The following is a 21,483-nucleotide window of genomic DNA, read 5'->3' as shown; positions in this document are numbered from 1 at the left end:
TTTGCATATGCTGATTTATATGTACAGATGCAAATTTAGAAATAACTAGCATAATTTAAATGGAAATCCAGTACATCTTACCATAGTGGTGACCTGTATTCCTGCTAGTGATAACCTTATGCATCATGAAAATGTACCACACTAAGGCTTCAATCCTAAACTAGGGAATAAGCAACATTTATCAGTGTGACTTCTGAGGACTGCACTTTAAAAATAGATTTCAAGCAATCAACAAAATCTCAACCCAGTATTAAGGCCAAGGTTACTATAGATGCATTTACCAAGTAATGTGGGTACCATAAGTAATATAACCCAGCATGCAGTTAACCAGATGGCAAACCACTTCACCACATTGCCAATGTGAGGTGAATTTGTGCTTATGGTTGAATTACCACATATACAGTATGCCGTATGGTTATATTAAAGGTAAAGGGACCCCTGACCATTAGGTCCAGTCGTGGCCGACTCTGGGGTTGCGGCACTCATCTCGCTTTATTGGCCGAGGGAGCCGGCGTACAGCTTCCGGGTCATGTGGCCGGAGCAGTACCTATTTATCTACTTGCACTTTGGCATGCTTTCGAACTGCTAGGTTGGCAGGAGCAGGGGCCGAGCAACGGGAGCTCGCCCCATTGCGGGGATTCAAACCGCCGACCTTCTGATCGGCAAGCCCTAGGCTCTGTGGTTTAACCCACAGCGCCACCTTCGTCCCATAGTTATATTACAACTTGGCAAATTTCTGCTTTACACACCTATAGGTATAGAGATCAAAAAACCTATGCTAAACAAGAGGAAAATTATCTGACAGAAGTGTAATGCTGATGAAATTATATCTATATGAAAATGTATGGAAAAATAGCTTTCAACATGTAGTTTTGTCAATATGTGGATATATATATATTGGCCATGTTTGTGCAAATATATCAATCCTGGGGGAAAGCGTTTACCTTTATATTGGGGGGGGGGAGAGTACTGTAAAGGGAAATGTATTTCTCTCTCATAAAACAGTTCATCTGTGAAAATCAGTTAACTTTATTCCATCGGGATTGCTTAGGGATGTGGCTTTTATGTATTTATTTTCGTGTTGAGATCCTTCCTTTTTATGCAAAACCTTGCCCTTTCTAAGGATTTGTTGCTTTATTCAAACCATAGACTCTACAGTTCGGGGGGGGGAGCAATCTACAATCACTGCCACCACAATATACTCAGAAATCCCACCGAAGTAAATTGCACTTACTCGCAGGTAAGTAGGTATAGGATTTCAGGTCAAGTATTGCCATTTTGCAGCTGTTTACTTACATGCCCCAAAGGCAACTAGACCCTAAGAAAAGCTTTTTCTCTACTTTGGCTCTGTGCACTGGTTAAGAGCCTAAAAATATTCTGTATGTTTTTGGAGGCAGGAAGTATCCCCTGGAATTGATTCTTCGCATTATGACTTGATTCAGAACTATTTGCTCCTAGTTTGTCACTTTGGTGTGATTACTAGTTTTTGGAAAATCTTGATGGAAGCCCATTGGAACGAGGGGCAAATTCTGTGAGCTTTATTGTGCTTAGGCAGTCCTGCAATAAGTATTGTCTCTGTATCTTCAGCATGTGGGTTCACTTCCACTGTTGTGTATGAAAGGAGGAGCTGGGTTCATAACTTTTCAGTCACTGGATGCAAGAGTGCTGTCTAAAATCCAGAAACTTAGATTGCAACCAGGTTTATTACCCCGATTAGAGATGTATTGAACTCTGAAATGCTTTGGGATCCTGGAGTCCAGAATGTCCAGGCTCCAGTTTGATATAAAATGGGTCTAAATTCATCATAGCGTCCAATGGTGCTGAGAACCATGGAAAATGGAGTTTGAAAGTGGATCTGGGTGGGTCCACTTGTTATTCCCTCTAAAACTGGATTCCTAATAACTCTTCAGTATAGGAGTACATTTTTGCAACAGTAGTATTAGAATATCAGTTTTAGCATACATTACTTTGAGCTGAAAGGGGAAGTGTGACGGTTGTCAATGGTTGTTACATGAAGCTCAACAATGACTGATGAACAGTTCTGTAAGACTCAGTTTAGGCTATGCGCCTCAAAACGTTTGGAGCAAATCCCCCAAAGTGATATACATTTTCCCCCAACAGTAAGAAATAATAATAGTATAATAAAGCAGTATAAATAAGAGGTGCTTCGCATTGTTAAATTGTGTATTAAATGGGGGAACTGAGCAAATGAGCTAAGCGAACATTCCTCCCAGGCTTTTATGTCTAGTTGTCATTTTGAAAATATCATGGTAACAGCAGCACAGTTTTGATACATCTATAGGAAACATGCCCTGTGTTTTGTAATTACGGGTTTTTTAAAAACCTGAAAAGAGTTAAATCATTGCTGCCATCTGTTCATAAATTCAGAGATCTGAAGGGTGTGTACATGTTTAAACTATGTTTGAAAGAACTGAGGTCCCATTTGTGATTATTTTGAAAGAAAAATATGAATTTAAAACACACCCCTTTAGTACCTGTTAAAATGTCTGTGCATTTCAGACGCTGACATCTGTACTTGGGTACAAAAAGTGCCCTTCATTTTTCCCTGGGAAACCAGAAAATGCATGTCCATTTACATGCTGTACTAGTGTATTTCTAAAAGCTGTTGCAAAGTTCATCACAATAATGGTATATTAAAGTAATTCTTTTCACGCTGCACTGAGCTTAAAATAATGCTGACTGCATCCAGTTTTCATTAGCTAGCAATAAAAAGTCTGTTAAAATTACACTTTACATGTACTCACTTAAATTCCTGCAAATGCATCTAAAAACCTAAAAGATGCTTTGCAGCATGAAATAAATGCAGCTTGATAGCAAGCAGTGTCATTGCGTATTATGTTCCTATTTACCTAATCGTTAAATTAGATCCATAAAATAATTTGACAATGGAACTGAAATGATATGAAACTATAGTTGCAATTCTGAGCAGGCTTTCGTTGAGCTTAGTTGTATTTAACTATGTATACTTCCACATAATCCATATGTAATATTGAGGTGTAAATCTGGCTCAGTTCTTCTCAGGATACTGTAGGTGATCAGTTCCAAAATCGGCAAATGAATTATTTCGTGATCTTATACAAAATCGGCAAATGAATTATTTCATGATCTTATAGCCTTGTTCTTGAGTATATTAATTGGGATTTTACTATTACAGCACTATCCAGGGCTATTGACTGTTTGGCTCCGAAGCGCCCTCTCCGATTGCATGGAGCCCGGACAGCCCCGTGGTTTTCCACGGATCTGAGGGCAATGAAACAATCGTTGAGACGGCTAGAGCGCCGGTGGCGGAGGACCCATTCTGAAGCTGACCGGACACAGGTTAGAGCTCAATGTCGAGCCTACCAAGTGGCAGTAGCGACGGCGAAGAAGACTTTCTTCACCGCCTCTATTGCATCTGCAGAAAACAGCAGCAGGAGACTTTTTCAGGTGGTCCGCAATCTAGTGGAACCACCTGCTACATCGGGGCCCAGTACGGGCCACATGATCTCCTGCAATGATTTTGCAAAGTTTTTTGCAGATAAAGTCGCTCAGATTCGGGAAGAGGTCGATGCCACCGTGGGAGCAGGGCCGGGGCGGGAGAGTGCTAGAGTCCTGTCTAGTCAAATTGCGTGGGATCAATTCCAATCTGTTACCTCCGAGGATGTGGACAGGCTGCTTGGACGAGTGAAACCAACCACCTGTCTCCTGGATCCTTGCCCATCCTGGCTTATAAAAGCTAGCTGGGAAGGGCTGGGCGATGGCCTTCGTGGGGTAGTGAATGCTTCCCTCCGTGAGGGAGTCTTCCCAGACCCGCTGAAAGAGGCGGTTATTAAACCGCTTCTTAAAAAACCATCTTTAGATGCGGGCACGATGGCCAACTATCGCCCAGTCTCAAATCTTCCATTCTTGGGCAAGGTGATTGAGCGAGTGGTGGCTGAACAACTCCAGGCACGCCTGGAAGAAGCGGACCATTTGGATCCCTTCCAGTCGGGATTCAGGCCTCATCACGGGACTGAAACTGCCTTGGTCGCACTGGTTGATGATCTCCGGCGGGCTAGGGACAAGGGTGAGAGCTGTTTCCTAGTTCTGCTGGATCTCTCAGCGGCGTTTGATACCATCGACCATAACATCCTTCTGGACCGTCTTGAGGGGTTGGGAGCTGGGGGTACTGTCATACAGTGGTTCCACTCCTTCCTCCTGGGCCGTGTTCAGAAAGTTGTGGTGGGGGATGAGTGTTCAGACCCCTGGGCTCTCACTTGTGGGGTGCCTCAGGGTTCTGTCCTCTCCCCCATGCTTTTTAACATCTATATGCAACCGCTGGGAGAGATCATCAGGAGGTTTGGGCTGGGTGTTCATCAGTATGCAGATGATACCCAGCTCTACCTCTCTTTCAAATCAGAACCAGTGAAGGCGGTGACGGTCCTGTGTGAGTGTCTGGAGGCGGTTGGAGGATGGATGGCGGCAAACAGATTGAGATTGAATCCTGACAAGACAGAAGTACTGTTTCTGGGGGACAGGAGGCGGGCAGGTGTGGAGGATTCCCTGGTCCTGAATGGGGTAACTGTGCCCCTGAAGGACCAGGTGCGCAGCCTGGGAGTCATTTTGGACTCACAGCTGTCCATGGAGGCACAGGTTAAATCCGTGTCCAGGGCAGCTGTGTACCAGCTCCATCTGGTACGTAGGCTGAGACCCTATCTGCCCGCGGACTGCCTTGCCAGAGTGGTGCATGCTCTGGTTATCTCCCGCTTGGACTACTGCAATGCGCTCTACGTGGGGCTACCTTTGAAGGTGACCCGGAAACTACAACTAATCCAGAATGCAGCGGCCAGACTGGTGACTGGGAGCAGCCGCCGAGACCATATAACACCGGTCTTGAAAGACCTACATTGGCTCCCAGTACGTTTCCGAGCACAATTCAAAGTGTTGGTGCTGACCTTTAAAGCCCTAAACGGCCTCGGTCCAGTATACCTGAAGGAGCGTCTCCACCCCCATCGCTCTGCCCGGACACTGAGGTCCAACACCGAGAGCCTTCTGGCGGTTCCCTCACTGCGAGAAGCCAAGTTACAGGGAACCAGGCAGAGGGCCTTCTCGGTAGTGGCGCCCTCCCTGTGGAACGCCCTCCCACCAGATGTCAAAGAGAACAACAACTACCAGACTTTTAGAAGACATCTGAAGGCAGCCCTGTTTAGGGAAGCTTTTAATGTTTGATGTATCACAGCATTTTAATATTCTTTTGGAAGCCGCCCAGAGTGGCTGGGGAAACCCAGCCAGATGGGCGGGGTATAAATAATAAATTATTATTATTATTATTATCCTATACATGTCTCATTCCATGGGATTTACATACAGAGAAGTGGGTACAGGATTGCAGCCTTAGTCTTTTTTTAAAACTATGGCACATCACAGTTGCCTTCATACATAAAGCTCAATTTGTTCGTTCTCCTGAATGGCACATCAGGGGCAGATTTTCCTTTGGTGGCATTCTGTATCCTTATGCTTTTAAGATCTGATTATTGTAGTCCTTTCTTCTTTTTGGTTTCAAAGACAGGGCACCATCTGTGACCTCAGAGGTCATGTTTAATTCCAGATGCCATTTGCAAGCCATTGTAAATGTGAAAATGTGACTATAGAGGCACAGTCGCTGTCATAATGTTATCTTCCTTTCCCGCCTTCAAAGCACAGCAAAGATTATTCTTCACTTATTCTGGATGCCACCAAATGTGAGGCATTATCATGAAAACCACATTATCGCAGTAATTTGGGGCCTTTGGGCATCTGATGTGGCAATTGCCTTCACTGGGTCCTGGTACGTCATTTATCATTGGAGTGGTCTACCCTGCTGAAATGTGCCCTTTGTGGGCAGAGGCAAAGCTAATATACTTTCAAAGTGTATTTGAATTGCCTCAATAAATCACAGCTGTCAATGTCAGCGTTTTGATCATTTGCCGGGACAATATGTTATCTTCCTGCTTTTGGGTGCCTGTCGGGACTTTTATTTGTGCAAATTGTAATGCATCATAACATGAAATTATGCAAAGCGCATTCTGATGACTTCTTTTATTATTTCATTTTAAGATGGAAAGTTTGCTTCAGAATAAAGAAGGCCCATTTGTGGGGTTTGTTTTATAGTCGCAATTAGGGTTTTATTTTTATCAGTTGACTATAAAAGTGGTTGAAGCCTGTTTTTAATGTGTTCATTTTCATCCTCTTAAATAGTTTATGTTGCAGACTGTATTTTCATTTAGAATCTGAGGCTTATATGCATCATTCTTTGCTGGAGAAAGAGATGCCAATAAACATTACCCATCTTCCTACTAACTAACCCCTAACAACTCCTATGCTGTAAATTGCTACACAAACAAAATTAGTTAGATACCGTACAGCAGATAAAAGTGTCTTTCTCTTTCAATAACCAGGGCATGTTCTGAGAGTCTATAACACAGCCACTTTGCTAAAGATAAGCAGGTCTGGGACTGGCCAATGCCTTAATGGGAGACCATATGAGAACCTCATGGAAGTTGCCTTTCATTCTGTGGTGGAAGAAAAATGAGGTATAAGTGTGCTAAATCAGGGGTAGCCAACCTGATTTCCTGCAATTGTTGCTCTACTCCAAGTCCCATCAGCCCCAAACAACATGGCCAATGGTCAAGGATGATGGGAATTAGCTCAGCAACATCTCACGCTTGGTTACCCTGTCAACAAACAAACAGTGCTTGACTGTGATTAAGGAAAGAAAGCCATGCTTAAGTCAAGGCATGTGGGCAAAGAGCAAATGAGCTCTTTGGGTACTAAGCATCCATTCATTATGAATAATATTGGTATCCAATTCAAGAGCTTTGCTACATCTAGACATTTCCAATGATTGAACATTAGATTTATTTTTTCCCCCTTTAAACATTACCGTTGCTATATACAAAACAAAAGCCTTGCTAAAATTCTTATGGAATATTTATTTGTTCATTACTTGCAGCCTAGTTTGCTTACACTTTTGCAGAAGTTTTTGCTCTAATATAGAGTGGGATGTTGAAGAAACAAGCTCTAAAGAAGGCAGCTTTTGAAGTTAGGAATGATATATTTGCTAGAAATATATAGCTTAACTTGAGGATTAAATTGTCATATCTTTTTGTTTTAATAAGTCACATTAATCGCCAAAATAGGACAATAGCTAAAACCATAAGGAACATTTCATTCTGCATATTACATTTCCTTGTCATTAGGAAAAACATTTGTTACTTTTAATTACATATTGTAGTGGTGATTTGTTGTTTGGTGGATCTTGGTGGGAGCTGATCTTTCTGCAAATGCTGCCCAAGCTTTAGATGAATTAATATAATCATATACCACCACCCTCCTAAAAAACCAAAGTGCTTTTTTTGTGCAGTTAGCTATTTTAAGTGCTTTTAATATTAGTTTTTGCAGAGGAATAAATTGATTGGCCTTGTCTAAATAATCGTATCTCAATAAGCCAAAATATGGACAACCCTTTTAGCCATTCACTCAGCCTCTTTGCTTCCTCCCAGGAGGTCTCCCATTAAATATACTTTCCCATTCCATCTGATACTGATAAACAATGGCTAACAGCTTTAGAGCAAACCCAGAATATAAAACCATGGTTTTAAGTTGGTTTAATATCATGAAGCTGTTAACCACAATTTTCCAGCTCAGATGAAACAAAAAAACTATTGTTAATGGGAGACTTCATGGTATTCCTGCTTGCATAAAGGGAGCTGTGAAGGATCTGTATGTGTGGCCAGAAGCATGGGCATCTCACCCATAGATGCTAGTGGCGCTGGGGTGCCAAGTTCTCAAGGATGCCAGTGAAGAGGCAGAGGCTGGACGCGACGCCTCCCGGCATCAGCTCGCTGCCCTCGCCCGCCTCCTCCATGCCGCGCCAAAGCAGTGCTCCGCCCAGAGCCTCCGTCTGCCATGGCCACCGCGGCACAAAGCGGCCAGCTGAGCCGGGAGGTGCTGCGTCCAGCCTCCGCCTCTTCCCCACCGGTGGAGCCACTCTCCAGCTGCTCCCCGCCTCCTCCAGCCCCGCCAGCAGTGCCATCCTCCCTAAAAAAACTCTGGGAAATGGGGGCACCGGCACTGGAGGGAGCTTTGTACAACAGCGCCGGATATACTTAAGATGGCCCTGGCCCAGAAGCCAAGATATAAATGACTAGGCTCTCCCATTGCTTAGTTTCACAAATGGTTTTACTAAAGCCAAGCAGGTCCTTGTAAGTCCATTCCATTGGGTCGCCAACATGGTGTGCACGAGTGGCCTTGAGGACATTTGAGAGCACCCCTTGTTGTCCCCTTTTTTGTGTTATTAGGGTGGTTACCTTTGAAAAGGTGGGACGCGGGTAGCGCTGTGGGTTAAACCACAGAGCCTAGGACTTGCCGATCAGAAGGTCGGCAGTTCGAATCCCTGCGACCAGGTGAGCTCCCGTTGCTCGGTCCCTGCTCCTGCCCACCTAGCAGTTCCAAAGCACATCAAAGTGCAAGTAGATAAATAGGAACCGCTCCGGCGGGAAGGTAAACGGCGTTTCCGTGTGCTGCTCTGGTTCGCCAGAAGCGGCTTAGTCATGCTGGCTACATGACCCGGAAGCTGTACGCCGGCTCCCTCGGCCAATAAAGCGAGATGAGCGCCGCAACCCCAGAGTTGGCCACGACTGGACCTAATGGTCAGGGGTCCTTTTACCTTTGAAGAGTAGATAAAGGTATGGGAAGGGAGAAGTTGGAAGAGCTCATTTCCACTTCCTCTTGCAGCTCCAATGTGCTTTTCAGTGTTCAGACTGGTCCCTAAGTAGCTGAACAGAAAGTTGCATGACAAGAGGTAAGGAAAAGTGAGTTGCTGCAGGAATCGGAGGAGGAAAGAGAGAAAGCCTGTGCATACAAGCAAGTCAGTTCTGATAAAATAAATATCCTTAAAATGGCAAAAATGTTGTACCATTTCCCCATCACCACCAATGCCAGATCATACCTGCCCCTATTGACTCAATTGTGAAAATAACTGATCCAGGGCTTCCAGGGCGCAGAAACATGGAGTCTAGTGGGGAGGAGGGGCAGGGTACTTGAACCCATTGCCAACCACTGTTATCCAGATTCAGATTGGGGGTCCTGTGCATAGAGGATGGAAACCTCCCATTGAGGCTAATGGGAGACTTCATCGCAATGTAAATTGCAGGTGTGCCCTCCCCACCCCTGGTCAGAAGCAAGACCACCGCAGAGGGCAAAGTGCTAAAGCCCCCAACCCAGGATCCCAACCCAGATAAGGAGAACCATACTGGCAATGCGAGTACCTTTTATTTAAATGTAATCAGTTAGTGTGTCTTCTAATAAATTCTGGACACCCCCATGTGGTCAGTAGATTGTTTTAAGAGAAAAGTGTGCTGCTGCCTCTTCCCTGCCTACCATGGGGTGGTTCACAGCATAAAAACACAAAATACACAATAAAAGCACGAACAAGAACAAAACAAATCCACAACCTACCCCCTCATAAATGTATTCTTCAAATGTGGTTGCAAAGACCTCTCTCTCTCGCCCCCAAATGCATAGGCGTTTGCCCACTGACAAGTCTTCCTCCGATGATAAGCTTGAGTTAAATACAAGTTTAAAATCAGATATCATATTTTGGGGACATAGCTTATAGAGACTGCATTTGCCAACAATGCAAAATTATTTTTGTTTCGCACAATGCTGGCTTTGGTGGAAACATCTTTATTACCCTCATCTCCACAAAGCCGCAGACTGTCCTTTGGCGTTAGTGAACTCAGCAGCATGAAACGTTTTTTTCTTTCTTTCACTCTGTTCTTGCTTGTGTCATTTATTGGCTGGGTGATGCTTTTGTCTCTTATCAAATCCAAGGATTTCAGAGTACTGAAAATGTCTGCCTAGGCAGTGTTCGAGGGCTGTGGCTCAGTGCTAGAGCATCTGGTCTGTATGCAAAACATTCTGAGGTTCAGTTCCTGGCATCTCCTGGTGGAGCTGGCAATGTTTCCTGCCTCAGACGCTGGAGGGCTGCTGCCAGTCTGTGTAGACAATACTGAGTCAGATGGAACCAGTGCCCTCACTAGCTTTCATTGTTCCCATGTAGATGTTTGCTTGGAAGTCAGTTCCTCTGAGCTTCATTGTGCTTACTCCTAAGTTGGTTGACTTATTCCAAGTTGACCTGGAATGTTGTACTCATTTAGTTCCGATATCCATGCATGGATTGCAGTGGTAATGCATTTGCACCAGGTTTAGGGCTACAGATAGTTTCCAGGACTCTAGGCAAGCCGATTTGCCTAAATTATACTGCTATAATTGAAGCCCCTGATTTAGAATGTTGCAAGCGAAAATAATTGCAGTTGCTTCGCCTTACGGTCACAGCCCCAGAAAGGCTCGTTTTTAAATAAGAAACAAAAATGAATGTTTCTTTTCAGAATTCTGTGGCTGCCTTGAGTTCCACGTTATATAAAAGGTACCCTTAATATTTAACTTAATAAAAAAAAGGTGTGTTTGAAAAAGCAAGGGGTATTTTGAAGCATAAAAACAGAAGGGTACCTGAAGGAGCATAAAGCCCAGAAACAGCAGGCGCAAGGTTGGATTTCAATAGGAAACCATTTTCCAATATCAAGACATTCTCAAAGCTGCACTGTGTTTTGGAAGTGCTTTTTTGTATGAGAAAAATAACAGACGAGGTGCTTTCTTGCACTGGGGAAGTAGTTACCTAGCTTGCTTGAATCCGTATTTCTCCATTCAAATACCTACTCAGGTACAATTGTGTCAAATGAAAGCTCTCTCGCGTTCCGTATTCTGATGGCAAAAAAACCCCAAAACCCAAGTGTGATCATTTATCTTTAAATTGTTCAACTGTGCCCTGTTTCATGTTCTTGTTAATAATGCCACATCTCCTGGGAGCCATCTCTCATTCAATTTCCTCACATAAGCTACAGGATTGACCTTACCTACTGTTCCCTTGGAGAGAAAATAGAAAATAAGCTGAAATGCCAACCTACCTTAATTAAAAAAAAGAAGGTTTCAAATATATATGTTTTTATTACGCAAATCATGGACACATACCACAAGCGCATTTGTTTTGGCTTTTTCTGTTGGTAGAAATTAAGAGTGAAATTAAGACTAATTAAAACTAGTTTACCACACAACAGTGTATGTTTTTGTTTGAATGGTAGTTTGATGAGTTAGCATGACCAAAATATTTTATTCATGCCCTGCTGAAGAGACTGAGGTGGAGTGAAATTACTGTGTAATTAAGGTTACCAGGTTTTTTTTATTTATGGTTACTGTATATTAATAAATAGCAGACCAGCAGCGGCTGGTGGGGGGAAATGGATAATTGAGAATTATCCATTTTGGTAATGGATAATTCTTTGGTAATACTGCAATATTGCCATTTTTTTTCTCTCCAGTAGGACTAAAGCACCATTTATTTCAAAGGACTTACTGCCCCCTGAAACAAAGCCAGCCAGTTGTGTCTAATTCTGTACAGGCATCCCACCTGCAGATTGAATGAAATAATGTAGGCATAAGGAAAGTACATAAACAAGGAAACTCCACTGTCCTCCTATGTCCAGCTTCTTCTGCTTTTTCTGCTGCTCTGGCCTCCTCCTAAGTCCCAGGTGGGAATGTCCAAAATTCCTTCCTCTTCTTGCTTAGCAACAGGGAAAGTGGTTTCCTGTTCTGTACTTAGGAATGCTTCTGCCTGCCTGCCAAGTGCCAAAGCCTCAGAATTGTCTTGTTTTGTTTTATAACTTTCTTTAAAAGTGTCTGGTTGACGTACAGTGGTACCCCGCAAGACGAATGCCTCGCAAGACGGAAAACCCGCTAGACGAAAGGGTTTTCCATTTTTCGATGCGCTTCGCAGGACAAATTTCTCTATGGGCTTGCTTCACAAGATGAAAATGTCTTGCGAGTCTTGAGATTTTTTTTTGCTCCCCACCCCCTTTTTCTAAGCCGCTAAACCGCTAATAGCCTTTTAGCAGTTAATCTGCTAATCCCTTAAGCCTTTAATAGCCGCTAATGGCCGCTAAACCGCTAATAGCGCTAATCCGCTAAGCCGCTAATAGGGTTGCTTCGCAAGACGAAAAAAACGGTAGACGAAGAGACTCGCGGAACGAATTAATTTCATCTTGCGAGGCACCACTGTACTTTAAAAAATTAAATAAAGCTAAGAGGCCGGGGGTTCCTGTTAGTGGTCCTGGTTTAAATTGCGAAAGAGACAAAATTTCACTAGGGGAAGGAGGCCGGGAATATAAAGGCCTTCTTTTGCAAACATTCAAGATTACATGGCCAAAATATGCAGTATGTTTTAAGACTACTATACTTAATTTTGCAATCACCACTTTAGTGTATTGTTGTGGTTAGTAGAAAGGAGTTTTCTCAGTTGGAAGCAAGCGAACAGAAAGATGCTCTAGTTTTGCTCTATTCATTGCACTGAAGCCCTACACAGCTAAGCTAACATCCCCTTAGAATGATGTAGTTGCATCTTGGGTTCAGTAAGTGCAGATGAACAGAGCCCTTTTAGTGACAGTGTTACTATAAATATACCGCTGCTTAGCTGAAAACAAGTCTTGGGAGGTTGGGATTTCTATACCAGAACTAAAGGGCATTTTAAAATCAATAGCATTAGGAGATAATATACCAACAATAATAATCTACAGAGGATACTAGTTCAAAGCTCTGCTCTTGTGCAGCTCTAGCTAAATAGAGGAATCTTTGACATAATAATTCTAAGACTATTTGCCACACTTGCTATGTTCAGTGAAACTAAGAAGAGTGCCACCAGCTTAAGAGCGTTTTGATCTTCCGCAATTTGAGAGAATACCGATATCATTAGCACCAGAGAAAATTAGCCAAATCCTGCATTAATGGCAAGCTTCACTGCAGGGGTGTGGGATATTTTAAGATAAAGGGAATTCTCCCATTGAAGTAAACAAAGACCTTCCCAGGCTTTGTCTTTTGATTGAGCAGCTCAGGAAATTGCATGCTGCATATAGATGTACAGTGAGGGGAGGGAAGTATTTGATCCCTTGCTAAACTTGCCCGTTTGCCCTCTGACGAAGAAATGACTAGTCCATAATTTTAATGGTAGGTTTATTGTAGCTGTGAGAGACAGAATAACAACAGGAAAACCCCCCAGAAACCCAGAAGACAAAAGTCAGAGATTGATGTGCATTATAATGAGTGAAATAAGTATTTGATCCCTTTGCAAAAGATGACTTAGTACTTGGTGGCAAAACCCTTGTTGGCAATTACAGAGGTCAGACGTTTCTTGTAGGTGGCCACCAGGTTTGCACACATCTCGGGGAGTATTTTGTCCCACTCCTCTTTGCAGATCCTCTCCAAGTCAGTAAGATTTCGAGGCTGATGTGTAACTACTCGAACCTTCAGCTCCCTCCACAGATTTTCGATGGGATTAAGGTTTGGAGACTGGCTAGGCCACTCCAGGACCTTAATGTGCTTCTTCTTGAGCCACTCCTTCGTTGCCTTGGTTGTGTGTTTTGGGTCATTGTCATGATGGAACACCCATCCTCGACCCATTTTCAATGCCCTGGCTGAGGGAAGGAGGTGCTCACTCAAGATTTGATGAAACATGGTCCCGTCCATCATCCCTTCGATGCGGTGAAGGTGGCCTGTCCCCTTAGCAGAAAAACACCCCCAAAGCATAATATGTCCCCCTCCATGTTTGACGGTGGGGATGGTATTCTTGGGCTCGTAGGCAGCATTCCTCCTCCTCCTCCAAACATGGCAAGTTGAGTCAATGCCAAAGAGCTCGGTTTTGGTCTCATCTGACCACAACACTTTCACCCACTTCTCTGAGTCTTTCAGATGTGCGTTGGCAAACTGCAGACAGGCCTGTACATGTGCTGTCTTGAGCAAGGGGACCTTGCGGGTTCTGCAAGATCTCAGTCCTTCACAGCGTAGTGTGTTACTAACTGTTTTCATGGTGACTATGGTCCCAGCTGGGACGCGGGTGGCGCTGTGGGTAAAAGCCTCAGCGCCTAGGCCTTGCCGATCGAAAGGTCACGGTTCGAATCCCCGCGGCGGGGTGTGCTCCCGTTGTTCAGTCCCAGCACCTGCCAACCTAGCAGTTCGAAAGCACTCCCGGTTGCAAGTAGATAAATAGGGACCGCTTACTAGCGGGAAGGTAAACGGCGTTTCCGTGTGCGGCTCTGGCTCGCCAGAGCAGCGATGTCACGCTGGCCACGTGACCCGGAAGTGTCTCCGGACAGCGCTGGCCCCCGGCCTCTTGAGTGAGATGGGTGCACAACCCTAGAGTCTGTCAAGACTGGCCCGTATGGGCAGGGGTACCTTTACCTTTACTTTATGGTCCCAGCTGCCCTGAGATCGTTGACAAGTTCCCCCCATGTAGTTCTGGGCTACTTCAGCACCGTTCTCCTGATCATTGCAACTCCACGAGATGAGATCTTGCATGGAGCCCCAGTCCGAGGGAGGTTGGCAATTATTTTGTGTTTCTTCCATTTGCGAATTATTGCACCAACTGTTGTCACCTTCTCACCTAGCTGCTTGGCAATAGTCTTGTAGCCCAGTCCAGCCTTCTGCAGGTCTACAATCTTGTCCCTGACATCCTTGGACAGCTCTTTGGTCTTGGTCATGGTGGCTACTTTGGAATCTGCTGGATTGATTGCTTCTGTCGACAGGTGTCTTTTGTACAGGTACTGTAACAAGCTGGGATTACAGGTAAGACCTCTCCCTTACAGCAGGTGCTTCTAATCTCAGCTCGTTACATACAGTGAAGATACCAGGTAGCCTGACATCTGGCTGGTTGATAGGGGATCAAATACTTATTTCACTCATTATAATGCACATCAGTCTCTGACTTTTGTCTTCTGGGTTTCTGGGGGTTTTCCTGTTGTTATTCTGTCTCTCACAGCTAGAATAAACCTACCATTAAAATTATGGACTGGTCATTTCTTCGTCAGAGGGCAAACGGGCAAATTTAGCAGGGGATCAAATACTTCCCTCCCCCCTTCACTGTATGTAGCAGTCATGGCAGCAGGTGTTTACTTTTAAAGAAGAAATTTTGAAAAGAGAAGAAGTTGTGCCTGGTCCTTTTCATGCTGATCATTTTCCCTGTTCTATATCTCCCTGGCCTGTGTTGGTTTTCCCCTGCAAGGCTGCAAAGACATGTTTCTCTTTGCAAATATGCATCTGGAACATTGCAGAAGAAACTAGCTGGAAGGAGTTTTACAAATCCAAACAAAATGGAACCATGGTATAGATTCCAAAATAGATCCTGATACAGTCTGTGTTCCTGGAGTAGGGAGTATTTTTTGTATCTTTGGTAATACGTAACAAACTGGAACCATCTACTTAAATACTGTGCATCTTATTTATATATCTGAAAGCTTCTGCCTCTTTTACCAGTAGCAGTAGTTTAATAATAATCCTTATGTCTTCTGTAGAATTATGCTTAATATGCATGTAGCAGGAAGAATCATTGAATTGTCTTTATACTCCCTTCAAATAATCCCCTCTTTTCCAAAATAACTATATGTAGTTCCTCCTTTGTCTGCTGGCTTAATCACAATATTGGAATTATTTTTCAGTGCTTCCAATGCCAATGTTGCTTTTAACGTACAATTTAACAAACTGCCAGATGCAATATTTCTTCAAACCCCCTTTTCAAAAATATGAATATGTGATGACGGCAGTACATACCTGGAGGTTCCTGAATCATAATCTTGAGAAATGCCAAAGACCTTTTTCAATTTTAGAAATCATACTAATTCTAAAACATCTTTTCTAGTGTAGTGTGTATTGTTGTTAATGTCACATTGTACGTATTATCTCTTTGGGACTATCGGGACTGAAGTTCTTTGGCATTTGAGGGTGTGAAAAAGCATGTTCTCACTAAAGGAGAGCACGTGTTGCGGATGGGGCCAGGCAAAGCACCCCGTAGTTGCCAGGCAGGATAGATTGAAGGGGCCTGGCTTGGATTGGTGGTTGGTGTTGCTGGGGTAAATTTGATGTTGCCAATTTGGGGGTGGGAACAGAGGTTATTTAAACAAGGTTCACAGCAAGCTGCTTTCTCTTTCGCTGTGGGCACCGGATCACCCTCCCGCCCTCCCTTGTTTGGGCTTGTGCTTTGACCTTGCTATGCCTGTCATGGGGTCGTCCGCCTTGGTGCAGGGGCCTGGTAGGAATTTTTCCATTTGCGCTGATTAGTGTGTGCCATTTGGTTTTTGCATACTGCGTAGCAAATCGTCACAACTTGTAAGGTTGGCGGTTAGGCATTGGTTTAAATTGGTTGGTGGAGGGGTATGGTTTGGCTGTGCCTGCCCCTCCAATGCTGCTGCTGCATGGGAATTCCATTAAAGGAATTCAGGGGCTTACCACCCTCTCGTCAAAACCCCTGGAATCAGGTTTGGGCCGTGTAAGCCCCTGGGAGCATGTGGGGAGAAGCTGAGGGTCTGTGCCGCAGCTCCAGTTACCCCTGATCTTGTTCCTCCACACTGGCTTTTGCTGGAATCCGGGAGTCAGTGCTGTCCCTCAAGGCGGGGGGGACAGATAGTCATAACCAATGCCTAAGCAACCACTCACAATTTGTATGTTTAATAAAGTTGTGGCCAAAATTATGCCAAAAACCTTAAGCAAAAATTTATGAGTGATATGTGAGTTATTGGGGTAGGGGTGTTTTGGGGGACCTCAGCACGCAAATGAATTCAAGATATCTTAGTGCTGTTGCCACTCTCTACTGTAAATCTACTCTGAGGGTATATGTATACAATGTTAATGTACTAGTTTTTAAAATCTGTGCTAGGTGTTTCACAAGCCTTGTTTAATCGCGCAGTCATGACACTATTAAGTGGCTCATTATTCTTGCTTTACCACGACAGAAACTGAAAAGTAGTGAGTATCCCCAAGCCAAATAATAAATCTTTAGCCGAGCAGGAATCTCAAAGAGGGCACCCACTAACACACACTGCCCTTTGTGCTGTGACTAAACACATTAAGGCTGCAATTCTGCACTACTTCCTTGGGAGTAGGCACAATTAATTAGTTATGTAATTGAAGAAAGTTTATTTTAATCCTGCTCTTCATCCCCAAAAAAGACAAGTCTCCCAGAGCAGCTTACAAATCACCAAAGAAAGTCCCTGTCCTCTATCTTGCAAAAAAAATAAGACATTACACTGAAGGCAAGCCAATGATAACGTCATCATCATTTTTTATTTATACCCCGCCCTCCCCAGCCAAGGCGGGGCTCAGAGCGGCTTAATCTGGATCACATGTGCCTGGAGCAATACTTTGGTAGTTTTCTGGCAAAAGGGGGCTAAGAAGGAGTCCCACTGTTCATGGTGTTCATGGGGATATAATTGGGGATGTGTTAGGCAAGACTGTCCGTACGTGTCTTAGAGCCTGGCAGCCTATTTGCAGATATAGCACATTTGTATAGAATGACTTATGCGAGGCTTGTGTGGTGGGCACTTGTAAGTGGAAGAAACCAGAGACCCTGCAATGCTTCGGTACTTGTGGAGTATTTCTGAAGACCATGGTGGCAGCATGGTACTAAAATTTGTAAATCACTCTTGACAATGGGTTATCTTTTCCTAAGCCACTTAGACTTGAGGGAGCAGGATTTTACTGTTTTGTGGCATGGACATTTATATGAATAGATTAAAAAGCCTCAGAATCTGCCCCAGGGCTAAAGTCAAAGCTAAGTCTGCTAGTCTGCAAAGGCCAGTAAAATCTTAAAGGAAAGCAGAATTCAGGCCTGGGATTTTGGGCTGACATTTGCCTCCAAAGCTAAATCTAGAAGAGGAAGGGGGGGCTGGCCCTTCCAAAATAGACTTGTTATTTGCAAAAGGATCTAGATTGAGATAATGAAAGCAGCAAACCTATTTTAATTACACTCCTGGGTTACATGGCTGGCAGAGGTGTGCAACTGCTGTGCTTTGTCTTTTAAGCACTATAGGCTCATTAAGAAATTAAAACAGTGGTGAGCCAACACTCCCTCTGGGGATGCTTTAAATTTTCTGACTGTCTGCATAGCGATACGGATCATAAAAGTTCAAAGAATTACCTCAATAAGATGACAGCCTCGTCCATTTACACGGGGAATCCAATGCTCCCTTTTTCCTCAGAGGCACTCATTGAAAATCCATGCACGGCTCATTTCTCTGGCCATTTAACAATGTGTCTCATGTTTGTCCTGATTAAGGGGGGGAGACACCCTGTCTTTGTAGCAGATATAACATGGAGGATGATATAATTGCAGTAAAGAGGCCCCAGAGCTTGCAGTAATAGGGTGGTTCATCTGATGTGTGCTGCCGTCAGCCCTGTATGTATGTTCTCGGGGGATAGTAAAGAGGCTTTCAAGGAGTACACAAGATGTAGTATGAAAACTAATGAGGAACAGCGAAAGCATGGAGGAAAACCTGTTTCATACTTCTGCTTCTTCCACTATACCCTGCTAGTTTTTCCTGAAACGTGGAAGTACTTTGAATAAGTTTCATCCTGCCTTTCCATTTTGCCCCTGTCCTTTCCTTACCATCCTGATATCTAGGCTACCTAAAAATAGGAAACTGCAACAGCATGCAGGGTTGAGCATGCAGAACAGGGGTCGGCAACCTAAAGTCCATAGGGCACAAGCAGCCCACGGGGGCTGTTTAACCGGCCCTCCGAACTAAGCTGCCGCTCGGCGAGTCCCTGCGTACTGCGCTAAACCAGCGCTGCGTGGGGACTCGCTTCCGTGGGACTGGAAATCATGGGCACACGTGCTCTCTCTCTCTCTCTCTCTCTCACTCACTCACTCTCTCTCACACACACACAATCCAGCCCACGGAGATATCTCTGCTGGAGTGAACCGGCCCAGGTGAGGCAAACCTTGCCAACCCCGATGCAGAAGAACCAGTGTGGTTCAAATGCAGTTCCGATTGGCTTGTGCCTCACCCCTGCCTCCTAAATGGCATCAGTAATACAGTGGTGCCTCGCAAGACGAAATTAATTCGTTCTGCGAGTTTTTTTGTCTTGTGAATTTTTCGTCTTGCGAAGCACGGTTTCCCATAGGAAATGCATTGACGGTTTCCCATAGGAATGCATTGAAAAAGGCCCAAGACGTTTTCGTCGTGCAAAGCAAGCCCATAGGGAAATTCGTCCTGTGAAGCAACTCAAAAAACAAAAAACTCTTTCGTCTTGCGAGTTTTTCGTCTTGCGAGGCACCACTGTATACTTTGTGGCAAGCAAAGAATGTTCTTAAGGCTGAAACTGGTGGAGGACTGTCCTAGTTCCAACTTCATCTTTCTTCTATACTCAGCCCAGTGGTGTAGTGGTGAACCTTGGGGTCTCACACTTCAGCGGTGCCCTGTGCAGTGCCAAAATTCAGGGTCCCTTGCCTTCCATTCTACATCCTAGTTGCAGCATAGTTAGTTTGGCTTAGTGTCACATCCCAACGTGGCCATAGTGACACTGAAACAAATTATGTGCACAGATGTTTAGAATGGATATGTACCAAGCTGGAATGTATCTAAAGGCTAGTGGCGTGCGGTCAGTGGACTTAGTCCCCTAAATGTCCCTGGTAAATTAGAGAATTAAAGCCTGTCACCTCCAAAGCCCAAGAAGCTTCTGCCCAACTTAGGAAGGGAAGCATGATGTTCATGTGTGCGTCGCCCCCTCCCCCCATTGCCCTCGCCGGGGCCTCTGGCCCTAACTATTCCCCTATGAAAAAATTCACTGCACACTGCTCACCACTGCAGAAGACCATCTTAAATCAGGATTTTCTTTACACCATCCCATATGCTCTCATATAATCCAATCACACATTACCCTCCAGTGTGGTGTAGTGGTTAAGAGCAGTAGTCTCGTAATCTGGTGAACTGGGTTCGCGTCTCTGCTCTTCCACATGCAGCTGCTGGGTGACCTTGGGCTAGTCACACTTCTTTGAAGTCTCTCAGCCCCACTCACCTCACAGAGTGTTTGTTGTGGGGGAGGAAGGGAAAGGAGAATGTTAGCCGCTTTGAGACTCCTTAAAGGGAGTGAAAGGCGGGATATCAAATCCAAACTCTTCTTCTTCTTCTTCTCCATACATAAGAAAACACCAACACCCATGTTACCGTACGTCACAAGCGAAACATTGTGATGACATTAAACATTACAACTGAGTAAAATAGATAAATCTTCCCAAAATATGATGCAGGGACATGGTTTAGTTCCAAGAAAGGTATCCCATTGTATTGTTTAAATACAGGAGCACTGTGGAAGTATGCACATGAATGAGAGGTGGGAAGATTATTTAAATCTGGATACTGCCATCTTCTAAAATAGGTAGCCAGAGAACCAAGGACAGCTTTTTCACATAAGCACTGCTATCATTTAATATGTGATGGTCTCTCTCCCAGCCTCTTTTTGTTTTCAATTATGCATAGTGCCATTCTATCAACTTTGTGGTGGCGCTCAGAAAATAAGCTCACTTCAGGCAAATAAGAGTTTCTTCAGCAAGCAAATAGTGTGCTATTTCCATGTGAAAGTATATGAGTGTCATGGCGGCCCAATTTCTATTCATGAGTAGTTTGTTGTTCAATATACCTCACGACTCGGCGATCATCTGCTAGGCATCTCTCCATTGTGCAAGGAAATAGAAAGCAAACAAAATCACTGCAAATGTCACTCCACCAAGAGCTAATAACTTTTCTCTGAAGACTTGTGTATGTACAGCACATCTGGCTGGGAGTACTGGATTGCCTCATATTAAAAAATATATCTCTGATTGATATTGTAAGGTCACTTCCCCCCCCCCACCCCAAAATAACCTCACCCTGATTGACAATTCAATTGAAAAGTCTGCATATAGACCAGAAGTGTCACTTCAACTGTTGTTTTTCTGCCTAATCATTTTCTTTCTTTATCTGCCTCATTCTTTCTCTTGGTGATTTTCGTTTTTAAAAATGCACATCTCAAAGAAGGAATATTCAAGAAAACACAAAATACACTACAAATAATAATACAATACAGTGGTGCCCCGCAAGACGAATGCCTCGCAAGATGGAAAACCTGCTAGACGAAAGGGTTTTCCGTTTTGGAGCTGCTTCGCAAAACAAATTTGCTATGGGCTTGCTTCGCAAGACGAAAATGTCTTGCGATTCCTGGGGTTTTTTTCCCCTCCCCCCCCCCTTTTTCCCAAGCCCCTAAGCCGCTTAACAGCTGATCTAAGCCGCTTATCAGCTGATCTAAGCCGCTAATAGCCTTTTAGCAGCTAATCCGCTAATCCCTTAAGCCTTTAATAGCCGCTAATAGCCTTTTAGCAGCTAATCCACTAATCCCTTAAACCTTTAATAGCCGCTAATAGCGCTAATCCGCTAATGGGCTTGCTTCGCAAGATGAAAAAAACCGCAAGACGAAGAGACTCGCGGAACGGATTCTTTTCGTCTTGCGAGGCACCACTGTATAATGCACAAAGATGAAATCCAAAGCCTAAAATTATGACCCAGATACATTTTTCTAAGTGAGTAACTACATCTCCTGTCCTGAAGGAATCCC

General features: G+C 44.1%; 2 protein-coding genes across 29 annotated transcripts in view; one reads left to right on the top strand and one right to left on the bottom strand.

Annotated features, from left to right (window-relative positions):
- LOC310660456 (uncharacterized protein) overlaps positions 1-21,483 on the bottom strand; it is a 91,194-nt gene that overhangs the window by 12,980 nt on the left and 56,731 nt on the right. For 2 of the 6 annotated variants that reach the window (XM_083405246.1, XM_083405245.1), the window contains exons 3-5: positions 11,432-11,485; positions 8,687-8,795; positions 82-160 (exon numbers count right to left, since the gene is read on the bottom strand). The exons of 3 other annotated variants lie outside the window; for them this stretch is intronic. In XM_083405246.1, coding sequence (XP_083261372.1) covers positions 82-160; positions 8,687-8,795; positions 11,432-11,485 — 242 coding nt within the window. The remainder of the gene's footprint in view (positions 1-81; positions 161-8,686; positions 8,796-11,431; positions 11,486-21,483) is intronic. One more of the 6 variants, XR_014503366.1, reaches the window with a different exon arrangement.
- ARPP21 (cAMP regulated phosphoprotein 21) overlaps positions 1-21,483 on the top strand; it is a 231,315-nt gene that overhangs the window by 206,341 nt on the left and 3,491 nt on the right. The gene's annotated exons all lie outside the window — the stretch shown is intronic.

This window comes from Podarcis tiliguerta (genome assembly GCF_965153285.1).
Source record: "Podarcis tiliguerta genome assembly, chromosome: 12".
NCBI classification, from domain to species: domain Eukaryota; kingdom Metazoa; phylum Chordata; class Lepidosauria; order Squamata; family Lacertidae; genus Podarcis; species Podarcis tiliguerta.
The sequence above is the reverse complement of the archived record's forward strand: the minus strand, read 5'-3'. Positions and strand labels throughout refer to the sequence as shown.